Here is a 23,895-nt window from a genome sequence, read left to right on the forward strand (position 1 = left end):
TATAAGTTGGTCCTCCAGTTGCAGAATTAGCCAGTTCTCCTTCGTACGAGAGAACAGGCCCGCTATCTCTTTTGCCAGTTCGTCCTGTTGCATCCCGGATGCCAGAAGAGAAGACAGCTGTTGCTCGGACGGGGTTATGGCTGCTCTAAGTGAGCTCGAGCTAGTAAACTGCCGACATGGAGAGGCAATGAGAGAGACATTGACACAGTGGTGGTGGTGGTGTGCTGGCGGTCGCTGTGCCCGTATTGCGCGAGCAATGGGCCGGAGGAGCAGCCTATTCATGAACGGACTCTGCAGCGAAAAGTTTGTGTGAGAAAATGCGAAGTCTGTTCAAGTCACGAGGTTGCGAATATCCATCCTCTCATCGTCCCTTCAATGTCAGATAACTCGGAGACAATCAATACCCTTCAAGCCGACTTGGCTGGGACAGACATCTCCAATCTATTTGCTGTCATCGACAGAGACAAGTGAGCGTCGTCAATCTGAGGCTGGCCTGAAGCTCACAGGCATCGAGCCAAGCGTTCATGGGCTCAACCTTACTGTTCCAGAAGACGCTAAAGAAATCATAAAGCCATGGGAAGAACGCGACGATAACATCAAGTACGCGGAATCTGGTGTTGACGATCAGGTTTGAGGTCTTTCTGAATGAGACCAGAGGAGCCAATGAACGGATTTTCTACTTCCAAGCTTATCATACACGTTCCTTTCACACAAAACGTCAGGATACGATCTGTCTTGTTGAAGCTTGGTGAGTTATGCCCTTTCCAGGACCCATTAGTTGTTAATGACAATATGCAGGCCGAGGAGAAGTAACGCCTCGTCATTTGCGACTTTATGCAAATCATCCTACCATCATTGACTTTGCGGACGCCGAGACAACGACGCCACAATTGAACATCAACCTTCTAGAAGGCGAAACGGGGGTGGTGGAGTACCCTCTCCGAGCAGCGGTTTTTGCTAGCGTTCATGCACTGTCTTTGTTCTTTGTGCGTCCACCTCATTTTGATGTAATATTTTACTCTAATACTGGGTGCTGGTAGAATGACGCCGTCGGGGAAGAAAAATCTCTTATATATTATTTGGGCTTCAGAGGGGATATGCGAACCACGAGGAAAGAGGTAAATTCCAAGTTAGAAGTACCTGCCCCAAATGCTGCGGATGCTCCTTTGGTTGACAAGGTTTCTACTAAACTTGGAGGGCAGCAGACGACGGCGCGATAGACTTCCCGATAGCTACCTCTTGTGTCTCTATTTAGACCGTACGTTACCCTGGACCTTCAAAGAGATCATTCCCCCGAGAGGGTACCCTTCCCACCAACCCCAGTCGTTCACCTAAATCCACCGCCTCCTCGTTTGCATTCATGGTAGGCCAGGGGAATAGATGTTCGTCCCATATTCCAGGTGGATCAATCCGCTTCCGACTACAGTGCCCACATCAGTCCGCGGCGGTCAGCTACCAGGGCACAGAAGTGTTGACACAGCTGCGCACATTGGAGGACTAGTTGGGTGCTATGGAGTGAACGACCTCGGACTCCCTTCCACCGTTATGCAGTGGCGAGGCAGGCAGGTTATGATAAGGTAGCTCCTTTGTTTTCATGTTTCAATGTTGCAGGGCCTTCCATGTTGACCTGACGCGTCGATTTTCCGTTGGTACCGCCAAGATACCGCCTAGCGCGTGCATCACGTAACTGAAGTTTATGAATAAGTTCGACACTATTGCTCGGATTTGTGACTGGAGCCCCCTTCCCGCCCTGCTTCTGGCTCTCTAATAACTTGAGCAACATAAGCTCATACGTCGAGTCCGGCATTGAGAAGTCTCGCTTGAGTTTCAGGAGATCGAGCGCCACGCCAAGTTTACCAGTATGGGCGCTGATTTCTACCCCAGCTCGACGAAACCACTGCGAAGTTTCCATGGCTTCTTCTGGATGAAAATGATGTGCGTATTCAGTGGCGCGCTCCCCAGCTTCGATAAAAAACTTTATAATGTGTTTTGCGTTAGGTGCAAAGGAAGCTACGACGCGGGCTATGGCGGGGAAGTATCTGCGATATCCCTTGGCGGCCGTTATGATGCCAAAGCGCTCCACAAGAGGGAGATTCAGAGAAGGGGACCCCTGGAGTAATAGAGCTGTGCGCGTGTCGCGAAAGACGTGTGGTGTAGTGCAAGGACTGTCCTTGTCCGGAACGAGGGTGGACCATGCAGTAAAGTCAGACATCCTCTTTTCTGGATCCGACAATTGCAGAGCTGCAATTGCCGCACTTTCATACACCGTGTGCTGCTTTATCCTAACATCGCCATCCATGAGTCGGTATCGAAGTCGATCCGCTGCTCCATAACGTCCTTCGTGAACAAGAGAGACAAGTTGCTTTCCAAAAATCTTAGCATCAAGATCAAGGTCAATGGGGTGGTAGAGAAGTGACGCATCCCATTTCGATGCAGCAGTGAATGAGACGCTTCGCCTGGGTAACAAATTGAGCTGAAAATGGTGTCTAGAACGACTCAACGATGGCCACCTAAGCAGCCCTAAGAGTTGAGTTTTCATTACATCTACACATCCCTAAGAACACAAACCTCTTGACACGAAATGCACGCACCAGTAAGGAAGATATCGTGGAAGGCAATGGCGTTATGTAGAGTTCAAACTGGACTAGACTTGGACCAGGTGACGAACCAAGTATTTTTAAAGATAACACAGACAAACAGCTGAAAAAAGGGATGGGTCCGACTACATACATAAAAGCGACCAAAAAGCGACAGATGGTGAAATTTTGAAATATAAAGACAAAAACATAATGTTCATACTGGAATACGATGCCACAACACATTACATTGCCCTCGCCTTGGCCATCTCTTCTCTCATTTATTTCTGTTCGATGCGCCGGAGAACTATGAAGACATGTGCACACCTTGGTTCAATTGCCCAAAAACTTTTTGAAGGCCTGCAAACATCGCAAAATTTCGAGTCTGTTCGGAAGGGGACGCATCCCTTCGCTACTTTTGAGAGGGAGAGAAGGTATATAACGATAAACACGGGTTTCGATCTCTGGAAAAGTCCCTGTTTGAGCCGCTTTGCTCAGTGCAGCAGTGACTGTAACTTTGTAGAAGGTGGGGTGGTGCCAGTCATGGTAAGGGCAGGGAACGTGATGGCGTCGCGAGGTTGCAGATCAAGCTTGCGTTCTCGTGTCATATTGTTCATCGCAAAGGCAGCAATTGCCTCTGCGATGACCTGCGGTTCTGGATCCTTCATGCTCGTTAACCTCTCATCGTCCTGTAGCAGCAGCAAAGATTCATTGTAGTCCATGACGCAAACGTCAGTCTGAGTGATGGAGGTCTTCGCACAGATGAGAAAAGGAATAGCACTCCGGATGAAAACGATCCTGTCCTTGTCACAGGCCGCGCAATAATTCGGCGGCGAAGTTGGAAGAACTCAGCTTTGGTCAGAGGGATAATGGTCATGCACATGCATCATGTTGTATGCGCCTAGCTCGGCTGTAGTCCAATTATTGCCGGACTTGGCTGTCCTGGAGAGGTTGGCCATGGTTGACAAAACGATTGTCGGGAGCGGGTGCAGTAGAGGTTTTAAACGTTTAAAGTTTAGCAACGACGTTCCTACATCTGGTCCATCTCAAGTCCATCTCATCAACAAACAATGATTCAGCATCTGTCAAACTCCTCGTGCTCATCGACATCCTTTATAGTCCTGTGGCCTGACCACTCTTCGCCCTGTATAAAGCTTCCTGATACTCGACCCTCAACAGAAAGATTCGCTTGAGGATTTTGTGTTCGAGTTATCAAAATAATTTGACCTATGAGCCATCCGCCTTCGTCAATGATGGAACTTGACGTTCTGTCCATGGAATCCCGAAAGAGATCTTTTACTACCGAGGTCGCATCGGTACCTTCAGTCACTCCCACCAAGTCTGGGGAGCCCTCTCTTGGGAACGGCAGTCTGGGTACTAGATCGTCTTCAGCCCCACCTTCACGCAAACAAATCACGACAGGCCGTATCCAGTTTCTCGCTTTGTGTTTCTGCCTCTTTCTTGCTGGATGGAATGACGGCTCGACTGGACCGCTGTTGCTCCGCATTCAGGATGCCTATCATGTGTGCTTTTACGATACTTGTTCTATTGCAAACTGGACTTACTCTCAATATTGCTCAGGTAAACTTTCTTATTGTTTCCCTGATGTTCGTATTCGCGTGTGTCGTAAGCATCTGGTGTATTTCCACTGCGTACCGTTTTGAATTGCATGACCAGGGCTTCGTATCTGGGGCGTTGATAAATGTACCTCTGAATGACAAGCTTGGTTTTGGACGTGTAAGCTTCAAAATGATTTCCGTAGACGGCACAACATCTAACAACGTCCCTGGCACTCTTTCCAGGTTATCGCAATTGGTGAGATCAATTGACCGACAGCTCAACCATAACCCACCGCCGATTTATAGGCGCTTTATGTCAGGTTGTCGGCTATGCAATCCAAGCGCCTGGACCCCCGTTTCCTGCATTTGTTTTTGCGTTCGTAATCAATGGGGTTGGCATAGCTCTACAGGTAAGTGGAAGATATTTCTATTCTCAACCACCTATACATGGGCATTCAGGACGCGCAAGCCAATGGTTTTGTAGCAACACTGAAGGATAACCCCGAAGCGAAGATGGGCATTCTTCACGCTGCATACGGTAGGCCTTTCTGTATATGGGAGAACCCATTGAACTCAAGAGGTTGTGATGGAAGGCGTTGGAGCGCTTGCCGCCCCTTTGGTCGCCACCCAATTCGCACAACTTCACCGGTGGTCATTCCACTACATGATTTCTCTTGGACTTACCATAGCAAACGCCATCGTCCTATGGGTCGTCTTCCGCTTCAAGAATCAAGATGGTACAACCCACTGCACTCTTTTTGTCTTCTTCGTTGATTGACTTTTGTCCCGTCAAATTCTAGACTGCCTCCTACAAGCTGGCGAGACAGTTGCGCAAAAAGTTGCCGGTGAGGACGACCACAAATTTCGTCAGATCATGCAGACCAAAGCCGTCCACTTGCTTGCTCTATTCACCCTCGTTTATGTTGGGGTTGAGGTTACAATTGGGGGTAGGCTGTTTAAGTCCCTAATGCGGGAATGTTTAACTTCTTGCGACTTTCACAAAAGGCTGGATCGTGACATTTATTATTCAAGTTCGTAAAGGAGGGCCATCATCGGGTTATATTTCTTCTGGATTTTTTGGTGGTTCGTCACAGGCTTGTTTTCTGGGTGGTATATTCCTAACTCAATATCCAGGCCTTGCACTTGGTCGGGTTTTACTTCTGTGGGTAAATCAGAAGGTAAGCTTGTTCTTCAAACACAGTGCTATTAAATCTTTTTACCAAAATAAGGTCGGAGAACGACGCGCACTGTTTATCTACGCATTTCTCGCCATTGGGTACGTTCAATCTCATCCTCCAACTCCTCTATTTCCCTCCTGATTGCTATCCCTTTATAAAATAGTTTAGAAATTGTTGTCTGGACTGTCCCGTCTCTCGTTGGGGACGCCATTGCCATATCTATCGTCGGCCTGCTTCTAGGACCGATGTACCCGATTGCGATGAACCATGCTTCACGCGTCCTCCCCCGATGGATTTTGACTGGCTCAATAGGTTGGATAGCGGGATTTGGACAAGCGGGCAGTGCGGTACTTCCATTCATGACAGGCGCTATCGCGGAAAAGCACGGGATTAAGACGTTGCACCCTTTGTTCGTCCCTCCTACTTTTCTTGAAGCGTTTTCACTGACGTTTTGTACTAGCCTCGCGGCGATGATGGTGGTGATGACTTTGTTGTGGGCGATAGTGCCCAGGACATCGAGAAGAGGGGATTAGGTTTGGTTCGATGACTTTTGAGAGGGGTCGATTTCAGTCTGAACTGCCGGCATTGTTTGAGGCACATGGATAATATATCACTCAGATCATGACTTGAGCGAAACTTTTTGGAGTCGTTTCTCGTGCAAGTTAAGTTGTCCTCAAAGTCTTACGCTCCTGAAACTCGATCCCATCCACGTACATTTCCTGTTCAATAAATTACATCAATAAATACGGCCCAGAAATAATCAGTCGAGGTCAAGGTCGACTTCGTCACGTTTGATATGTCCCCAGTTCTTCTTTACGTTGGCCTTGATCATGGCAGAGAGCTACATTACAACGATGGGTCAACATTGTTGTTGCGGCAACACGAAGTACATTATTTTACCTTGTTCATCTTGTGCTTCTTCGCAGCAGCGTCTATCCTCTTCATTGTGGCGCTTGCCTTCTTCTTGATGTCGGGTTGCTGCATGTAATGTTGGGCAGAGGCCTTATCCTTGGGCTTCCGGTTGGGATTAGCGGTAAGTTGCGCTTTCGCTTTGTTAGACCCCCCGTTGAGCATCGAGAGATTGTCTTTGTGATTCAAAGCTGCCTTGAGGTCTGCCACAATAGGGTGGCTAAATGAATTTCAAGTTAGCGTCTAATTTAGAGAGTGTGATATTAAATCCAAAGCCCACTTCTTCGGAACGCCCAATTTGTTCAGTGGCCCTTTGACATGGGATCCAGGCTCGATGACATGTTCTGAGTGAGATCGCTGGATCAGTTGGAATTATGATTCCGGCAGAATTAGAATTACCAGCATCTCCTTTGGCACCCTTTTGCCATTTTACTTGACTGCCGCCGGCGGTCTTGACGTATGCACCGTCGTTGTGGTTCAAAGCGGTCTTTCGATAGTCGCTAGTCTTGAGGTTGGAGGCCTTCCATGGCTGCGAAGCCTTGGCCGCAGCAGCTTGTTTTTTGGGCTTGATGACTCCCCGTTCGAACAAGGCATCGCTGGGAGACCTTGCGTTGATGACCACGCCTATACGCGGACGGTAGCCGGGGGGCGCAGCGGTAACAGAGAGAACGTTCTCAGAAACGAGGAGAAGGAGTGCGAAGGCTGGCAAGGATGCAAGGGTTGAGAAGAGCATGGTTGGCGTGTAGTGAGGTAATTGAGAACAGGAGATTTGGACCAGCCGTTAAGTGAGGGATGGGGGGATGAACAGACCAGCTGATGAGGACGAGAGGAGGGCATGTCCATGGTTTTTATGCTCTCGCTGAGCTCGGCTGAGAGAGTGACATAAATCAACATTAGACGCTAGTTTGACGTTTGACCCGGTGTTTGACGTGAAAGTTTCAACTTTCAAGCCAAAGCCAGTTAGACCAGATTCACAAGCTCCGAGTGTTTTGCCTCAGTTGGCGGTGCGAGTCGCCATGAAGGAGGACAACAGAAAGTTACCAAATCTGAGATAATAGATTCTCTGCTGGATCTGACAACTCTTGACTTTAAGGCGTCCTCATAAAGACGGTCGTCGTTCGCATTACCGATCATAAGTATGGCCTTTGATGTCCATCCTTTGTAAATCCAATTCTATCGCCTCTCAAAGTCAAGAGTGGAAGGCTATTCAGATATCCAAGGAAGACGCACAGAAAGACTAAGAAATCGACACCCATCTCAAAGACATCGATAACGCCCGTCCAATACCAATGGATTTTTTGGTGGTTCGTAAAAGGCTTGTTGTCTGGATGGCGCTTATTATATTCCTCGATTTTTCTTCTTTTTTTTTTTTTTCAAAAAAAAAACTCCAGTTTAGAGAGTGTCGTCCCGTCTCTGATTTCCATATTCATCATAGGCCTGCTTCTAGGACCGATGTACCCGATTGCGATGAATCATACTTCACGCGTCCTTCCTCGATGGATTTTGACTGGCTCAACAGGTTGGATAGCGGAATTTGTGCGGTACTTCCATTCATGACTGGCGCTATCGCGGAAAAACACGGGATTAAGACGTTGTACCCACTGTGCGTCCCTTCTACTTTTTTTTAAACGTGTTCATTGACATTTTGTACTAGCCTCGCGGCATTGATGGTGGTGAAGATTTTTGTTGTGGGCGATAGTGCCCAGGACATCGAGGAAAGGGGATTAGCTTTTGTTCGATGACTAGTAAGGTTTCGATTTGAACGACCAGCATTGTTTGACGCATATGGACAATATATCACTCAGATCATGATTAAACTTGAGCGAAATTTTTTGGAGCCGTTTATCGTGCAGGTTTAGTTGTCCTCAAAATTGTCTGCTTCTGAAAGTCGATCCCACCGATATACATTTCCTGTCCTATGAATTACATCAATAAATGCGGCTCAAAGATAATCATCAGTCGAGGTCAAGGTCGACTTCATCACGTTTGATATGTCCCCAGTTCTTCTTTACATTGGCCTTGATCTGGGCAGAAAGCTACATTCAAACGTCGGGTCAGCATTATTGTTACGGCAACACAAAGTGCGTTCTTTTACCTGGTTCATCTTGTGCTTCTTGGCAGCATCGTCTATCCTCTTCATCGTGGCGCTTGCCTTCTGCTTGATGTCAGGTTGCTGCATGTAATGTTGGGCAGAGGCCTTATCCTTGGGGTTCCGGTTGGGATCAGCGGTAAGTTGCCTAGTGTTTGCCTCAGTTGGCGGCGCGAGTCATCATAAAGACGGGTCTCGTCGCATTTCCGATCGCATTGCCTTTGATGCCCGTTCGATCAAAGTTCGATCACCGTTCTTATCGTCCTTAAGTTCGAGCACCATCCTGCATCCTTTGTAAATCAATCCCATGGCCTCTCAAAGTCAACAGTGGAAGGATATTCAAATATCCAAGGAAGACGCACAGAAGATCGTTGACACCCATCTCAAAGACATTCCCAACGCCCGTCCAATTGTGAATTTTAGGGAGCTACCAAAGCCGACGTATGGGTGGGTTGCGACCTTCTTCAGACTATCACAATTGTTCAATCCATGTCAAGTTACCGACCCATATCGAAGACTTATAGAATCGATCTTGACCATGGGCCGCCACTGACCGACCAGTCATCGTACACGCTCACTATAGAGCCACCTGTCAAAGACTTCAGTGGGGTGTACCATCAAAACCCCCTCAGCGAAGTCGCTAAGCTCGTGGCACTGGTTGACAAAGAGCGCAGCGACGACATGGGCGTGAATCCCGAGGTCATCGCTTTCGATGACTCGCTCACCAACATTCCCTATCATTATCTTCTCCAGCCCCAAGCCATACCAGAGGTATTGGATAATGAGGACGTTGTAATTCACCACGTATTGTTGACCAAAGCGCGAACCCGACTCCCGAAAGAGCAAATCGGTATCCTTCAGCTTATGATGGGGAGAATGGTCGCCGCTTATAATTCCATTCGAAATCCTGCAGGATGGTTTGGATTGCCCCAGTTCGAGGGTTCTCCTCCAAATGGTTCCCACTCGTGGAGGGACACCTTCGTACGCCTGATCACTGAGCTTCTGCAGGAGGTTGAAAATTTGGACGAAAGAAATCCTAACAGGTTGCAAGGGCTTCCAGTGTTTCCTTTCCACCTCGCCCGAATCAAACTCGCTCTCGACGCTGACAGTGGAATCTTCGACGACGTGCACGTTCCCCGGCTCGTGGTGTTCCCTACTTCGGAAGATGATGCCATCGCCGCCATCGTTGCGTCGCACGACGACTCTCTCCCCCTTTTGGTAGGAGTCAATCCCCGCTTTGACTACGCCATCTGGGCAGATCCACTCCTTGAAGCAACGCTTCTGCCCAGCAGATCTAGTTCCGATGTATTAGATGGTTATGGTAAATTCCTCAACGAGCATAAAGAGGAAGGAACAGGGGACGTCGATTTCGAGGAAAGTCTTGCAACGGAGCGCACTTTCTTGAAGCGTATGTGGTATGAAACCTTCTTCCACCTCTTCATCTTGGCCGATGACTCCGAGGAGGATTCGGAGAAATTGACCGAACTGAAGAAAGACTCACGGGAGTGGGCGTTGGAAATGATCAGAAGGATGATGGTGCAGATGCAAGAGGCAGGCCTACTTGATTGACAGCAATACATTTTTCAATAGCAAATGTCAAGACTCACAGGACATATACAGAGTTCCTTGTATTACATACACAACAGCTGCAAGAGTTTTGACGAGAATCGGCCTACAGGATATCTCGACACAGAATTGCACATAAAGAATAGATTAGAGGAAAAATACACTGATGATACATGGATAACAATAGGTCGAGGCATGCGATAAATTTCCAACTCTATTTGGCACCCGCCGATGAGAATTCTAGCAATCATTGATAAGCGCGATGAAATAGAAGTAGATGGCAAAATACTCACTTGTAACCGACTTCGTACCCTCAGAGATGGCGTGCTTGGCGAGTTCACCTGGTAGGATTAACCGCACAGAGGTCTGGATTTCGCGTGAGGAGATAGTTGATTTCTTTGAGTATGCAGCGAGTTCTACAAAGAGAGTCCCATAAATCAAAGTGAAACACGCGTAATCGAGGGCCACTTACTCGATGCCTCTGTTGCGATCCGCTCAAAGATATCGTTGACGAAGCTGTTCAAGATAGCCATTGCCTTGTTGGAGATACCAGTGTCGGGGTGGACCTGCTTTAGGACTAAGAGACAAAGAGGAAGAGGTAAGAATAAGACTGTGATTGGTCAAATAGTTCGAGTCACGTACCCTTGTAGATGTATGAGGAGTATGTCTCTTTTCGAACCTTCTTTCTCTTCTTCTTCTCACCATCAGCTGGTGCTGCGGCTTTTGAAGTCTTCTTTGCTGCCTTAGCACCTTCAGTGGATTTGGCGGGAGTCTTAGAAGCGGTGGCGGTAGAAGCGGGGGCTTTGCCAGCAGTGGATGCGGGTTTGGGTGCCATTGTTGATGATAAGACGCGAAGGTGCAGGCGAAAGGCGAAATAGGTGCAGGGGTGGTGGTAAGGAAGGAAGAGTTGAAGAGCGTTCAGCACAACATCGTGGGTGTATATATACGGACACGTGACTTTGGTGTTGTTTGGTCGTGACGCGCCCAACGCGTCTTTGTTGATTTCTGGTGCCTTTCCTTTTCATATAAATACCCAAACACTCTCGTCTCCATCACAATCGCCTCCCTTTGCCCTCCACCACAGCCGTCACCCACTCATCGCAAACTCCGCCTCTAAACATGTCTGGAAAAGTCAGTGGAAAATCAAAGTCCGGCAAGGCTGCCGGTGGCGACGCGACGGGCAAGTCTCAATCTCGCTCAGCAAAAGCTGGTCTCCAATTCCCCGTCGGTCGTATACATCGTCTGTTGAAGAAGGGAAACTACGCTCAGCGCGTCGGTGCTGGTGCTCCAGGTTAGTAACTTGAGTTTCAGTCCTTCCGCTACCTGTTTTGACACCTCCCTCTAGTATACCTCGCTGCAGTTCTCGAGTATCTCGCTGCTGAGATTCTCGAACTCGCCGGTAACGCCGCCCGTGATAACAAGAAGCATCGTATCGTGCCTCGGCATTTACAACTTGCCATTCGAAATGATGAGGAGTATGTTGCACCTGAAACCTGTTTTCTGTTTGCTTACTTTTCGCGTCTTTAGATTGGGCAAACTTCTTGGCGACGTTGTCATCTCGCAAGGCGGTGTTGGTGAGTTGTTCTTCTTAAAACCCCCAATATTTTCTGACTTTTCGTAACCAGTTCCCCATATCGCACCGGAGCTACTGCCCACAAAGACAGGGAAGGGAAAGAAGGATGTAGAAGCATAAACTACCGGGTTGCGTTTTCCTATCTATTTTTTCATCTTATTCTGTACACTGTTTGTATCATTAGCTATATCTTATGATCGGCTTACTTTGACTATGGGTTCTGCGGCAAGACGACATCAACCTTCCGTGAGGAGAGACTCGAGACGCTGGAATGTAGTACGTGATGAACCGATACAGGCTAATGATCCCACCCTTCACTTTCAAGGAAACTTACAGTGGGGCGGTAAGACATGATATCGCAAATACTGGGGACACGCGTCATATCTAGGTTCCAGGCTCTTCAGAACGCGGGGAAGCGGGAAGGAGCAATGTGACTTCGGCGGGCATGGTCGGTGAGCTTTAACTTTTTTGTGAACAGATGCTAAATCGGATCCACATCTAGAGGGAAGCCCACCCAAGTCAATTCTTTGACGTCACTGGTCAACGCAAACATGCATTTGGCCTGTGATCAGATCAGGAAAGGCGCAACCAACTGGCGGAGATCGTCCTCATATTCTCATTGAGGAGTTCCGGAAACATCGCCGAAAGGCTTAGCTGATAGGGCTCAATATTGCTTAGGCGATAGAGACGCAGAGAATATCCATCGAGATCCACCGGTGGCGAACGTTTTCGACGATGCCATGGACGAGTCATGCTCAATCAGGGCAACTGTGGAAAGCCGAAGGTCGAACCGATGTCGCAAAATGACCATGAAAGACAATCATGTAACGTCTCCCAACTTGCGCTGCATTTGTTGTCGGCAGTTAAGGTGGATGTTAACAGTGAATGAATGAAGCTGAAACTATCGCCCAAATTCGGTGGAGAATCAGCTATCATTGACGGCAGAAATCTGATATGCCTCAACTCATTGCCAATGCGTGCTTGCCTTAAGAGCAGGTGAAACGTGGCCATTGTGGTGGGGAGTTGTGCTTGCAACTGTGCTCCCGGCAGGTCAATGTCAGGTCTTGTGTATAAGTCCTTGTAGATCTGGAGGCGCGTGTCAAAATTCGATATCATGGAGTCAAAGTAAACGAGATTTTTCGGACGCATGCCGTTTTATCGATGTAGGTACATCATGAACCGAGGTAAGTTCGGGTGATACAATTCATGCATATGACATGTACATCGAAGTCGTCTAGGGAGAACTACATACTTTCACGTCCGAAAGACGTCTCCAAAACTTTACGGATGATCTCGGCTCCTCGTTTTGCTTTGTCAACGCCAAAAATAGGGCTCGTTGCCTTCACTTTGACTTTGCCGTAGCATCTCAACCTCTCATACAGCGTCTGAATATTGACAGGCAGAATCAGAAAACCGCAAGACGGATCAACACACCGTAAAAAATTCTGCCTCTTCCTGAGCGATCAGAAGTTCTTCCCGCCTTTGGGAGTCGATGTCGTTAGATCTTCGTAATTATATTTTACTTTACTTGCGACGATGAAGATGAATAGCTCCTGGTCCCGAAACGTCCATGCGGTCAAGCTGTTGTGCACGGTCGAGGGCGTCTTTGAATGCAGCGAGATATAAGCCAGTATGCAACTTTCCGTATGCAGGCGTAGATTTGGAAACGTCAATTACGTCCGAGAGATGAAGTGTTTGGCTTGCTCGATGGCGAAATCCAATAATTTCATACAAGCCTGCATTGATGACTATGAAGGTAGCGTCATTTTGAACTGCTTCAGCCCAAGCCTTAAAAAAAATTCAACATTGCAGGGAGCATTGAGACTGTTGTAAATTTCACCTGTTGTAAGATATGCCTGGGTTTCACCCTAGCCCTTTTGGCTTGAAAAGACTTGGCGACATTCGGTTGAGAGCCTATGAGGGGCAGCAAGGAATCAGGACTTGTTTTCCTGCACGTTGTGTGGTGTACGGGGTCATTTCGGTTAGACTTGCATGGATCGTGTGATGTGCATCCCGTCCAAGAAAAGCTTTCCTCCGAAGTGAGCCCCAGAATTGCATCCATGGTACTCTTAGATCCGGCTGCCAGACTCTTAAACTCCCATATGGCCAGAACATTCAAGTTCCATTTTTCGAGAAGCTTGATACGCCTTTTGGATATGTCAGGAAGAGCAAGAAAGTCGGATCCCTGGACAGCGACGACCAAGAACCCATCAGCCTTGGCTTGTGTCTGCCCGTAAACTTTAGACTGCCATTTCAAAAAGTCTCCCGCAGTCCCAAAACCAAGAGCTCCTGCCGCTGCCAAACAACGCGGTGCGATTGATTCTTTATAGAAGTTCCGCACTTCGCTTTCGTACTTCGTATTCTTGATACAAGCTGCTCCCAGACTTTTCATTTTTTCAGATAACTGGTCAGGCTTGCGATAATTGGGATCAGCTTGAGCGCGCTCCAATGCCGAGTCTGCTATCTCTCCCAGGCGTGAGGTCAGATCCCGAGCTGAAACGACTTTCTTGAGAATAAGCTTTTCATGTAGATGCATATCCCAACGAGCTGGGCGTCTTGTGGAACCGCTTTTAGAAATTATTGTCTCATTGACTTCAGAGGTGGGGCTCCAAGCGAAGAAGTTGGGGACAGACGACAGAAGAGAACCGCTCGGTTCATCATCCGCCGACTTCTCTGGTTTACGCGGTTTGGACTCGCGTAAGGATTGAGCAGGATCGGAAACAGACGGCAAAAAGATGCTATTTACGTCGATCGACCAGGCCGCAGTTCCTGAAATCTTTGGAACCCAAGATGTTCGCTGTGCACAACGATAGTTTGCCCCAGCTATCTCTATTTCACTCCTCGGATCAAGAACTGGCCGCGTAGTGGGTGCAACGGTGTTATGTCCGCTATGCGACTTTCGATATGTTTCAGGAGTAGCTTCTGTCAATGGAAGTAGCATGAATGAATGAGGGGCTAAAGAGTGAAAAACGTTCTCACCTCGACAGGGTGCCAATACAGCCCGCAACGTGTGCGCTTTACGTGGTGTGGATTCTTGCGAGGATAAAGTAGGATCAGGAAGAGAGGGGAGGAGGGTTGGGTTCTGCACCTCTTGAAGTCCAAGCTGGAATGTGGGGAGCTTCACCTGGACAAATCCTTCCTTCCCGTTGGCAGCAGATGATGATGTTGTGCGACGCTGCTCCCCAGGGGTCGCAGGCTTCGAAGTCTGGCTGGAAACTGACGATGGGCGATTGGAATTCTGTTGCGATGGCGAGTTGTGAATTGATGGCTTGGGCATTGGAATAGATTGAAATCTCGGATGAAAATTTTAGTGCTCAGAAGGAGAGATTGGTTAGAGAAAAGCTGGATCGCCCTCGAGAAGGAAGAATATTTTCGTTGCCGCCCTGCGGCTGTTTGAAAGATGAAGCAAAAGATAAATGATATGGAAGAGTGGGACTTCCTGCGGGTCGTTAGCCGTTATATAGGTGTGCGGCGAAGCGCTGAGAATAGATGATCAACGCTCGATCGTCCATGTTGAAAACAAGAAAAGAAAATCCTCCATGTTGCGATGCCAGCCGTAGTCTGCAAGACGAAGGATACGTCGATAATATTGAAAACAAGTAAGACAGCCTTCATTTACAAGGACTGTCAACACCACACGCCGCAAATGCAGCAAAGTTGTCAGGAGAGGAGTAACAGCCTGACAGATCCCTAGGTGAAAACAAGGTGACGCGACGCGTTTTGAGGGTCTCAATGGTGACTTGACACTCCACCTTGTTCTAACTTTGCTCCTTTTATTCAATGGAAGATATTGCATGTAGATAATCCGGGAGCGTGCATTAACAACCTCCATGTTTCTTTATTTTGGAAGAAGGAGTTTCGAAGACGAGAATCATCGTCGTTGTCGTGCCACTGGAAGGGTTCTCAAGGTGTTCTATTGAATTTTGTGTGGCACCAGTCTGTAAGGCTTGCTGGCCTGTAGGTTTAGAGATGGGAAAGGCGGTTATGACAGGGGGAAAATGAATCAGAACCATAGTGTCTTGTCACTTGTGAGCGATTCATCGTTTCTGGTCCACAACGTTGAAGCTCTGACGCTGAAGATTTGCTGAGGATCGTGTGACGCATCACGCGCACGGGCGGCTTGAACCAACTTGAACAGAGTATTTTCTGACTTTTTACCCAAATCCTCATATCGCACCGGAGCTTCCTGCCTACAAAGAAAGGGCAGGGCCAGAAGGAGAATCTAGATGCATAGACCATCATAGGGTTGCGTTTTCATATCTATTTTTTCATCTGATGCTGTACACAAGTTGTATCATAAGTTATGACGGTTCTTCCAAGGTTCTTTGGCAAATTTAACAACATGGGGGGAGAGACCGTGATGCTATAAACCCTGGCAGGTATGGGATTCGCAAATAAGTACTGGGTGGGGTCCGGACGCCGCGCGTCATATTTACGTTCACCAACGGGGGGAAGGGGGATTTTTTTTGTTGGGCATGGTCGACTCGACCCCGTGGGATTTAGCCTTCTTGTCAACGGATGGGACAATTTCTGAATCGGGTCCACAGAGTTTTGAAGTCAGAGGGAAGCCCATTCCTGCCCTTCGTAATCAGTTCTTTGGTCAACGCAAGCGTGCATTTGGCCTGTGATCAGATCCGACTAAGCGGTGAAAATTTGTCTTTCATCTTCTCACTGAGGAATTCTGGTAAGATCGGCAAAAGACGTAGGCGATAGAGACGCAGAGAGTACCCATCGAGATCCACCGACGGGCTATGGACGAGTCATGCTCGATCGGAGTGGAAAGCCAAGGTCGAGCCGATGTCGTCTCCCGACTTGCGCTGCATCTGTTGTCGGCAGTTAAGGTGGACGGTAATAAACGAAGGTGATTGAACTGTCGCCCAAATTCGGCGGGGAACCAGTTAATAATGACGGCAAAAATCTGATATGCCTCAACGAGGTTTGGGTTTATATGCTTGTCGTAAAGTGCTGGCGCGGATGGTTGACGACTACACACTGGGCTGCCTCAAGTTCATACATCTCGCCAATGCCGTTTTATCGAGGTAAGCACATCACATGAACGGGTAGGTTCGCGTGATACAGGTTCATGTATATGGTAGTCGTCTAGGAGGGACTACTTACATTCAGGCTCCAAAAAATCACGGATGATCTGGGCTCCTTCGTTATCCGTCTCCCATTCTTCTCTCATTAACCATTTGGCTGATCCCCAGCTGATCAACGAAAGATTTGTCTTTAAGCCGTCTTGGATCCATACGAAATGCTCCAAGAGTAAACCTCGGTGATCAATTCCATTTCGCTTGAGTGCCAATAAAATGTCCTCAAATTGCTGGCAGATACTTAGCCTTTGGGTTGAAGAAGTTACTGAATAGATGTGATTATGTTCAAAACTCGCCACTCACGGCTGTCCCAATGCCTTTAACTCTTTCCGATGTAGGAGGGTTTTACCGCCATATGACATCAGAAGTGCCATTCTCCCCATTCCCGGACAGGGTGCATCACACCAGAATAATCCATACACTTCGACAATGCCTTTGAAGCCCTCTTCCTCCAATTTGAGATACGTCTTGTATTCTTTGAGAAGAATTTCATGGTGTTCTTGTCGTTGAGCCAGTTTCACGACAAACCAACCAGCAATAAGCTGACCGCCCAGAGTCACCTCGCAGTTATAAACGTGACTACCCAAAGGTTTGAGCAGCATCAACTGTAGATTGTTGGATATGTCAGGTTCTGAATCGACTGGTTCGCCTGTATCGAAGCGCTTGAAACGTTGTACTTTTGCAACGCCAAAAATAGGAATCATTGCCTTCACTTCGGCTTTGTGGCAGCATTTCAACCTTTCACACAGCGTCTGAACATTGATGAGGGAAAGTCAGACAATCGCAAGACGGATCAACACACCGCATGTTGCTGAGCGATCAAACATTCTGCCCGTATTTGGGAGTCCATGTCCCTTGGATCTTCGTAATTATATTTCATTTTATCGTGGGGGTACTTGCGGCGATAAAGAACATTAAACCGGGAATCCGAAATCTTCATGTTGTCGAGTTGTCGAGCACGGTCGAGGGCGTCTTTGAATGCGGCGAGATATAAGCCAGTATGCAACTTTCCATACGCAGGCGTAGAATTGGAAACCTTGAATATGTCCGAGAGATAAAGTGTTTGGCTTGCTCGATGGCGAAGTCCAATAACTTCGTACAAGCCTGCATTGATAACTATGAAGGTGGCATCATTTTGTACTGCCTCGGCCCAAGCCTTGAAGATAAATGATCAACATTGTACGCAGCATTGACACTGTTGTAAATCCCACCTGTTGTATGATATGCTTGGACTTCACCTGAGGCTCTTTAGCATGGGGCAATCGGGATTCATATTCAGGCGTCTCGTCTCCAGGATAAATGCCCTCAATATATGAGAGTGTTTCGTCGCTGTTCTCGTCTTCGACATCGGGAGAACGCTTGGGGACCTTCGGCTGGGACTCTATAAGGCATTCCAAGGAATCAGGACTTGTTCTCTTGCCGGTATTGACGGGTAGGGGGCCACTTGGGTGATAGTCGATAGAATCGATAGAGTTGCATCGATCGTGTGATGTGCATCCCGTCCAAGAAAAGCTTTCCTGCAAACTGAGCTCTATAATTGCCTCCATAGTCTCCTTAGAGCCGGCTGCCAGACTCTTGAACTCCCATATGGCCAGAACATTTAAATTCCAATCTTCAAGAAGCTTGATACGCGTTTTGAATTTGTCAGGAAGAGCAAGGAAGTCAGATCCGAGGTTAGTGACGACCAAGAACCCATCAGCCTTGGCTTCTCTCTGCCCGTATAATTTGGACTGCCACTTTAAAAAGTCTCCTGCAGCTCCAAAACCAAGAACTCCCGCCGCTTCCAAACAAGGCGGTGCGATTGATTCTTTATAGAAGTCCCGCACTTCGCTTTCGTACTCCGTATTCTTGATACAAGCTGCTCCCAGATTTGTCGTTTTCTCAGGTAATTGGTTAGGCTTGCAATGATTCGGATTAGCTTTTTGAGCCCGCTCCAACGCCGAGTCTGCTATCTCTCCCAGGAGTGCGGTCAGTTCCGGAGCTGAAACGACTTTCTTGAGAATAAATTTGTCATGTAGATGCCTATCCCAACGAGCTGGGGCTCTTGTGGAACCGCTTCCGGAAATCGTTTTCTCCTCAACTCCAGAGGTGGGGCTCCAAGCGAAGAAGTCGGGGACAGAAGACAGAAAAGAACGGGTCGATTCATCATCTGCAACTGGAACCGCTGTCTCCAAAGATCTTGTAAGCAACCGTGCACGCTGGGAGGAGCTAGACAACTCACGGGACGCCAAGACAGGGGAAGAATGTTCCGATGCATGCGTAGCGGGTCCATGTTCATTCGCTGATTTACCATTTTCCCCAACGCTCCTGGGAATATCTTATGACGATGGAAGTAAGATAAATAAATGATGGCGAAAGGATGCAAGCAATTCTCACACAGAGCGCGCGCCAACTTCTCCGATTTACGCGGTTTTGACTCGCGCAAGGATTGAGCGGGATCGGAAACGGGCGGCAAAGGGACTGGTTTCTGCCTCTCTGCCAGGTCAGATTGGGCGGCCGGGGGGTTCTTGGGAGAAGTAGGATTCTTCGAAAATACAATATTCTCAATGGCAGCAGGTGATGATGCTTTACGACGCTGCTTCCCCTTTGGTACCGGTATTTGCGGAGAAGGTCGGAGTTTCGTCGAAAGTATTTTATCCACGTCAATCGGCGAGTCCGCAGTTCCTAAGTTCTTCGGAAGTGATTTTGGCTGTGCAGAACGGTTGCTCGCCTCAGCTTTTTCCATTTCACTACTCGTCTTTTCCCGGGAGACAATAAAAGGGTCAAGAACTGGCACCGCAGTGGGTGTAGCGGTCTTCTGTCCGCGCGGCGAACTTTTAGGCGGAGTGGGTGCAAGGGTGTTATGTCCGCGCGGCAACCTTCTATGTGCTTTAGGAGTAGTTTCTGTGGATGGAAGTAGCATAAACAAATGAGGGGCTAAAGAGTGAAAACCGTTCTCACCTGGGGAGGGCGGCAGTACAGCCCGCGACTTGTCCGCTTTACGTGGTGTGGAATTTTGCAAGGATAAAGCAGGATCCGGAAGAGAGGGGAAGGGAGTTGCGTTCGGCAGCTCTTGGTGGTCAGACTGAATTGTGGGAAGCTTCACCGGGGCAAATCCTTCCTTCCCATTGGCAGCAGACGACGATACTGTGCGACGCTGCTTCCCAGGGGTCGCAGCCTTTGAAGTTGGGCCGGAAACTGACCTCAAGATTGGATGAGCCCCTTTCAAAGGTGACGATGGGCGATTGGGATTCTGCCGCGATGGCGAGTTGGGACTTGACGGCTTGGGCATTGAAATCCCTTGTGAAATTTTTGGTGTACAGAGATTGGTTGGAGGAAAGCTGGAGGGTCCTCGAGATGGAAATTTATCTCCGTTGCCGTGCCCTGCGGGTTTAAATCATGAAGTAGCGGACCTCCTGTGAGCTGTTATAGTGTCTCAACACAAGGTGACAGGAGGATGATGACCCTCGACCCCCCCAAGTTGGAAACAACAAAGCGATCTCTTCACATAGCGATGTCAGTCGTCATCTGCAAGACGCCGAAGACGTCAATAATATATTGAAAACACGTCAGACGACTTTGATTCACAAGGACTGTCAATATCAAACGTTGCGAGTACAGCAAAGTTGTCAGGAAAGAGAGAAACAGCCTGAGAGGTTCCTAGAAGATGACGCGACAAGTTGGGGGTGCTTTGATACATCTGCCACCAGCTGCCACCTGGGTCTAATTGAAGGCGACGGTAGACAGTGACTAGTGACTTGACACAGCACCTTGTTCCAAATTTGCTCTCTTCATTCCATGGAAGATATTGCGTGTAGGTAACCCGGGAGCGTGCGCTAACAGCTTTCATGTTTCTTTTCTCTCTAGGAGGGAGTATCGAAGACGAGAAACATCCGCGTTTTGTTGTCGTGCCATTGAAGATTGCACTGCCGAATTTTGTGTGGCAGGTCACCCATCTGTAGGACTGGCTGGCCTATGGCGCTGTAAGACTAGAGAAAGGAAAGACGATGATGACAGAGAGAAAATAGATTAGAATTGGATTAGAATCATACTTAGTCTTGTGAGCAATTCCTGGTCCAAAATGATTTAGAACGTGACGGCACCGGGAGAGATCGAGATCTGCTGATTGCAGATGACTTCTACTACGGCTACTCCAATGTCTGTACAATCTCCTTCTCTCCTTCCATCGTCATCTTGACATAAGTACCCTACGTCGTTTGGCAATTCCAAGATACCTCGAATGGATGAAATTATCAAAGGCCTATGGATTGGTGATCTCATCAGCGCAAAGAACGTCGAACGGCTGAAGAAAAATAAAATCTATAGCGTCTTGTCCGCAATGCGAGGCAGGATAAACATCAGGGAGACGTTCATCCACCATCAGATTCTTCTCGACGACTCTGAGGACGCTGACATTTTGGTACACCTCTTACCATCCATCCATTTCATCCAGGCAGAGTTGGACAAAGGACGTGGTGTTCTGGTACATTGTCATGCTGGCATCAGTGAGGCTTACCTTTTGTCTCTCAAAACATCGCTAAATTCACGTAGGCCGTAGTTCAACTATTGTTGCGGCGTATCTCATGCACAGCCGAAATTTAGATCCTTCTTCAGCTCTGGAGCTGATACGAAAGGCCCGACCTAGCATCGAGTGTGTGCTCCATTCTTTTCTCCCCCCTGCAAATGAAGCTCGTTGTGAAGCCTGATATATGCGTGTTGAAACTATATGGGCGTTCAGGCGCATTCCACTTTCGAAATCCTTGACATTCGCTCAACAAACTATTGACAAAAATCTCCAGTCCCAACCCAGGTTTTCTCCAGCAACTAGAGATTTTTCACAAGTCACGGTACCAGATTTCGCGGCAGGACAAGAACGTTCGCATGTTTTATATGGGAAGAGCAGTTGAGGAAGTTCTGAGTATGTACCGCATCACGAGCAGTTGTTCCCAAAATCTCATCTTCTACATAGATGGGGACGGTTCGCTTCCAGAAACGAAGATGTTTGCGAAATTTCCTCGAACACCTTCAGACTCTAACCCCACTACACCCAGCCCGCGGCGGCGGATCAGGTGTAAAATGTGCCGTCAGGAGTTGGCGACGAGAGAGCACATGTTGGATCACGGCCAGTTGGGTCCCGCCACACCGGCCGCATCGACTCCAGTAACGTCACGGAGACCATCAGCATCCGTCCAGCCTCGAAGCAGAGCCCCTTCCAATGCCCAATCATGGCCAACAAACGATCTCTCCAAACGACGACCGTCGATGCTATCAGATGACCCTATATCCGCAGTAGACACCGAAGCTATTACAGGTGCCAAGTCTGCCCCGGCGTTACCTCAACACCAGGATCTCGCAACACGGCGGCTTTCCGGGCACCAAGCTCAAGCCCTGTCTCTGACTGCTCTACGCAGCATGTCTCGAGGTGCGAATTCTACTACCTCCGCGTCAGCATTGGAGATGGACGAGGATCTTGGAGCTCCACCGTCGGAAATTTCAGAAAACCCTCCTAAAACGATGCCAACGACCAGTGGGGCTCCACCCGCCGACTTGTCGATAAAAGCTGCCGAAATACTTGGACGACGGTTATCACACTCCATGATATCTTCAGCGTCGGAAACGCATGTACCAGATCAAGAGGACCATCCCACAACGCACCTCATCAGCCCAAACGACCTTGCAGCACAACTGTACGCCCACCCCAAACTCGCCGAACTCCGATCTATATCTGGACCGTCCTCTCCCGCGGTGTCAACGCCCGTCAGTGCTCCCATTTTGGCCAATTCAAAATGTTCTGGGTATTTTGTGGAACCTGTGCGTTGCGCTTCATTTGTATCTTTTTTATGCATCAATTGAAGTTGAACTCCGAAGATGAAATGGATGGAACCGTTTTTGGAGTCTGGCCAGCTCGCCGGGAAGATCATCTGCCCCAATAAGAAGTGCGGGGCAAAGCTGGGAAATTATGATTGGGCCGGCGTATGCTGTGGATGTAAAGCATGGGTTACCCCCGTACGTTTGTTGTATCGGCCTCTCGCAAATATTTCTGATGTTTAAATACTTCTAGGGGTTTTGTATTAATCGGTCAAAAGTCGACGAGGTAGTTTAGTTCTTTTTTCCTCCCTGTAGTTCGATTAATGTATACACGCAATGCCTTCCTTGGACTGACATTCAAAAACTGACTTCAATGTACCGTGTCCGCTTCAACATCAAAATTTATCAGCGATTCGGCGTTGGACATTCCTTCTAGCCGACTTGAACGACTGACCTCGTCATTTGACGGACTGATCCGGTACTAGTGACGCGCTCTACCAACTGAGCTAAGAAGGACTTGTATATTACGCAACGTTTTACACTTATGTGAAGGTGTAAACCCAGTGCAACCCTTGATGCATTGATGTTTTGAACGTTGAACGTTTGAACAGTGACTAGTGAACTCGAACCTCATCTCTTTCACCATGAACAAGCTAAGAAAGACCTCTAATCCCCCAACTTCCACCACCAACCTCGTCGAACGGCGGCCTCTCCTTTCAACATCCTCAACAACCGCACTGTCCAAACACTCAAACTTGGTTCCTATACCCGTCGAAATTCAACCACTAACAGCATCGGACCAATACTGGGCAACACGCGCTCTCAAAGCCGAAGCCCTTCTCTCGGCGCAGGAAAGCCATCATAGGGAGGTCAGGAGTCTAGGATTCTCGCAAGACGTCAAACGCTCCGTGAGCACCTTTTCTCAACTTGTTGCCTGCTTTCTTACCAAACGATTTAAACAGAGAGAACTAGCGACACTGGCTCAGCAGCACAAGGAAAAGCATGCGTCTATGGAGAAGCTCGTCGTTCGTTCATTTTTTGGTTTAGTTCATGCTGGGCACTTTTGATGTGGGTTTATTCCCATCCACCTTCCTCGCAGATGCTACTCACAGCGACAGTCGCATTACTTGTGCTCCTAGTGATCTATCTTGCGACACACTATACGCATCACTCGCTGCTCCTACAGCAACAACAGCAGCAGCGGCATTGGCTTGCAGGACTCCCATCGCATTTCACGATTCCAATATTGTCCCCGTTTACCTCTGTCGTACGCACTCCGCGAATGTTCGTCGTCCCTCAAATTCTGATCGAGGTTTGCATAGGTCGAGAAAGAGACCTCAGTGATTGGTACAAGATCAATAACGGCGATGTCCCTTGTAGCTGGTCTTATTGCCTATTTGGTGTTTCGGCATTGGCTGAGCTCAAGGGGCGTGGTGGCGGGTTCGAGGTAAGTCGTGTAGGCAGCAGTTTTTAGGACCTAGGTGCACGCTGTACTTGTTTAGAATTTGATTTCCGTCCGCAGCTTCTGTATCGTATGATGTTTCCATATGTTTCCTTTTGCCAAC

At 48.3% G+C, this 23,895-nt stretch overlaps 11 protein-coding genes across 11 annotated transcripts; 6 read left to right on the top strand and 5 right to left on the bottom strand.

The window, feature by feature from the left end:
- Window positions 1-568: 568 nt before the first annotated feature.
- LACBIDRAFT_250246 (uncharacterized protein) lies at window positions 569-1,220 on the top strand (the record flags this gene model as incomplete). Its single annotated transcript, XM_001881121.1, has 4 exons — window positions 569-628; window positions 688-748; window positions 799-986; window positions 1,041-1,220. Coding segments are annotated over 4 exons (489 nt in total), but the record flags the coding sequence as incomplete, so codon positions are not given.
- Window positions 1,221-1,567: 347 nt separating this feature from the next.
- Window positions 1,568-3,535, bottom strand: LACBIDRAFT_327354 (uncharacterized protein; the record flags this gene model as incomplete). Its single annotated transcript, XM_001881301.1, has 5 exons — window positions 1,568-2,456; window positions 2,669-2,722; window positions 2,904-2,936; window positions 3,093-3,328; window positions 3,458-3,535. 5 exons carry the CDS (start codon window positions 3,533-3,535, stop codon window positions 1,568-1,570), a joined length of 1,290 nt encoding a protein of 429 aa, XP_001881336.1.
- A 270-nt stretch (window positions 3,536-3,805) lies between these two features.
- Window positions 3,806-5,846, top strand: LACBIDRAFT_297765 (DHA1 transporter; the record flags this gene model as incomplete). Its single annotated transcript, XM_001881122.1, has 10 exons — window positions 3,806-4,099; window positions 4,158-4,545; window positions 4,605-4,673; window positions 4,729-4,872; window positions 4,936-5,082; window positions 5,141-5,218; window positions 5,270-5,313; window positions 5,365-5,411; window positions 5,477-5,722; window positions 5,774-5,846. 10 exons carry the CDS (start codon window positions 3,806-3,808, stop codon window positions 5,844-5,846), a joined length of 1,530 nt encoding a protein of 509 aa, XP_001881157.1.
- A 227-nt stretch (window positions 5,847-6,073) lies between these two features.
- Window positions 6,074-6,955, bottom strand: LACBIDRAFT_327356 (uncharacterized protein; the record flags this gene model as incomplete). Its single annotated transcript, XM_001881302.1, has 4 exons — window positions 6,074-6,154; window positions 6,214-6,442; window positions 6,503-6,566; window positions 6,622-6,955. 4 exons carry the CDS (start codon window positions 6,953-6,955, stop codon window positions 6,074-6,076), a joined length of 708 nt encoding a protein of 235 aa, XP_001881337.1.
- A 556-nt stretch (window positions 6,956-7,511) lies between these two features.
- LACBIDRAFT_297766 (uncharacterized protein) lies at window positions 7,512-7,779 on the top strand (the record flags this gene model as incomplete). The annotated part of the gene is made up of 2 exons (XM_001881123.1): window positions 7,512-7,537; window positions 7,614-7,779. 2 exons carry the CDS (start codon window positions 7,512-7,514, stop codon window positions 7,777-7,779), a joined length of 192 nt encoding a protein of 63 aa, XP_001881158.1.
- A 2,148-nt stretch (window positions 7,780-9,927) lies between these two features.
- On the bottom strand, window positions 9,928-10,766 carry HTB16201 (histone H2B). The gene is made up of 4 exons (XM_001881303.1): window positions 10,520-10,766; window positions 10,350-10,454; window positions 10,171-10,293; window positions 9,928-10,117 (listed from the first exon to the last, which is right to left on the bottom strand). Exons 1-4 carry the CDS (start codon window positions 10,710-10,712, stop codon window positions 10,092-10,094), a joined length of 447 nt encoding a protein of 148 aa, XP_001881338.1. The 5' UTR covers window positions 10,713-10,766; the 3' UTR covers window positions 9,928-10,091.
- Window positions 10,767-10,904: 138 nt separating this feature from the next.
- HTA16203 (histone 2A) lies at window positions 10,905-11,661 on the top strand. Its single transcript, XM_001881124.1, has 4 exons — window positions 10,905-11,168; window positions 11,223-11,352; window positions 11,405-11,451; window positions 11,503-11,661. The coding sequence occupies exons 1-4, from the start codon at window positions 10,997-10,999 to the stop codon at window positions 11,568-11,570; spliced, it is 417 nt and encodes a 138-aa protein (XP_001881159.1). The 5' UTR covers window positions 10,905-10,996; the 3' UTR covers window positions 11,571-11,661.
- An 846-nt stretch (window positions 11,662-12,507) lies between these two features.
- Window positions 12,508-14,727, bottom strand: LACBIDRAFT_327362 (uncharacterized protein; the record flags this gene model as incomplete). Its single annotated transcript, XM_001881304.1, has 5 exons — window positions 12,508-12,536; window positions 12,703-12,835; window positions 12,885-12,954; window positions 12,979-13,238; window positions 13,318-14,727. The coding sequence occupies 5 exons, from the start codon at window positions 14,725-14,727 to the stop codon at window positions 12,508-12,510; spliced, it is 1,902 nt and encodes a 633-aa protein (XP_001881339.1).
- A 1,383-nt stretch (window positions 14,728-16,110) lies between these two features.
- On the bottom strand, window positions 16,111-19,814 carry LACBIDRAFT_327363 (uncharacterized protein; the record flags this gene model as incomplete). The annotated part of the gene is made up of 8 exons (XM_001881305.1): window positions 16,111-16,442; window positions 16,569-16,789; window positions 16,847-17,295; window positions 17,346-17,699; window positions 17,782-18,707; window positions 18,765-18,860; window positions 18,920-19,426; window positions 19,484-19,814. The coding sequence occupies 8 exons, from the start codon at window positions 19,812-19,814 to the stop codon at window positions 16,111-16,113; spliced, it is 3,216 nt and encodes a 1,071-aa protein (XP_001881340.1).
- A 948-nt stretch (window positions 19,815-20,762) lies between these two features.
- Window positions 20,763-22,625, top strand: LACBIDRAFT_297771 (uncharacterized protein; the record flags this gene model as incomplete). The annotated part of the gene is made up of 6 exons (XM_001881125.1): window positions 20,763-21,027; window positions 21,074-21,173; window positions 21,322-21,440; window positions 21,492-22,333; window positions 22,391-22,528; window positions 22,584-22,625. 6 exons carry the CDS (start codon window positions 20,763-20,765, stop codon window positions 22,623-22,625), a joined length of 1,506 nt encoding a protein of 501 aa, XP_001881160.1.
- A 349-nt stretch (window positions 22,626-22,974) lies between these two features.
- Window positions 22,975-23,839, top strand: LACBIDRAFT_297772 (uncharacterized protein; the record flags this gene model as incomplete). Its single annotated transcript, XM_001881126.1, has 5 exons — window positions 22,975-23,238; window positions 23,293-23,355; window positions 23,430-23,597; window positions 23,653-23,777; window positions 23,833-23,839. The coding sequence occupies 5 exons, from the start codon at window positions 22,975-22,977 to the stop codon at window positions 23,837-23,839; spliced, it is 627 nt and encodes a 208-aa protein (XP_001881161.1).
- Between the last annotated feature and the right edge of the window lie 56 nt (window positions 23,840-23,895).

This window comes from Laccaria bicolor, genomic scaffold (genome assembly GCF_000143565.1).
Source record: "Laccaria bicolor S238N-H82 LACBIscaffold_12 genomic scaffold, whole genome shotgun sequence".
In the NCBI taxonomy this organism is placed as follows: Eukaryota; Fungi; Basidiomycota; class Agaricomycetes; order Agaricales; family Hydnangiaceae; genus Laccaria; species Laccaria bicolor.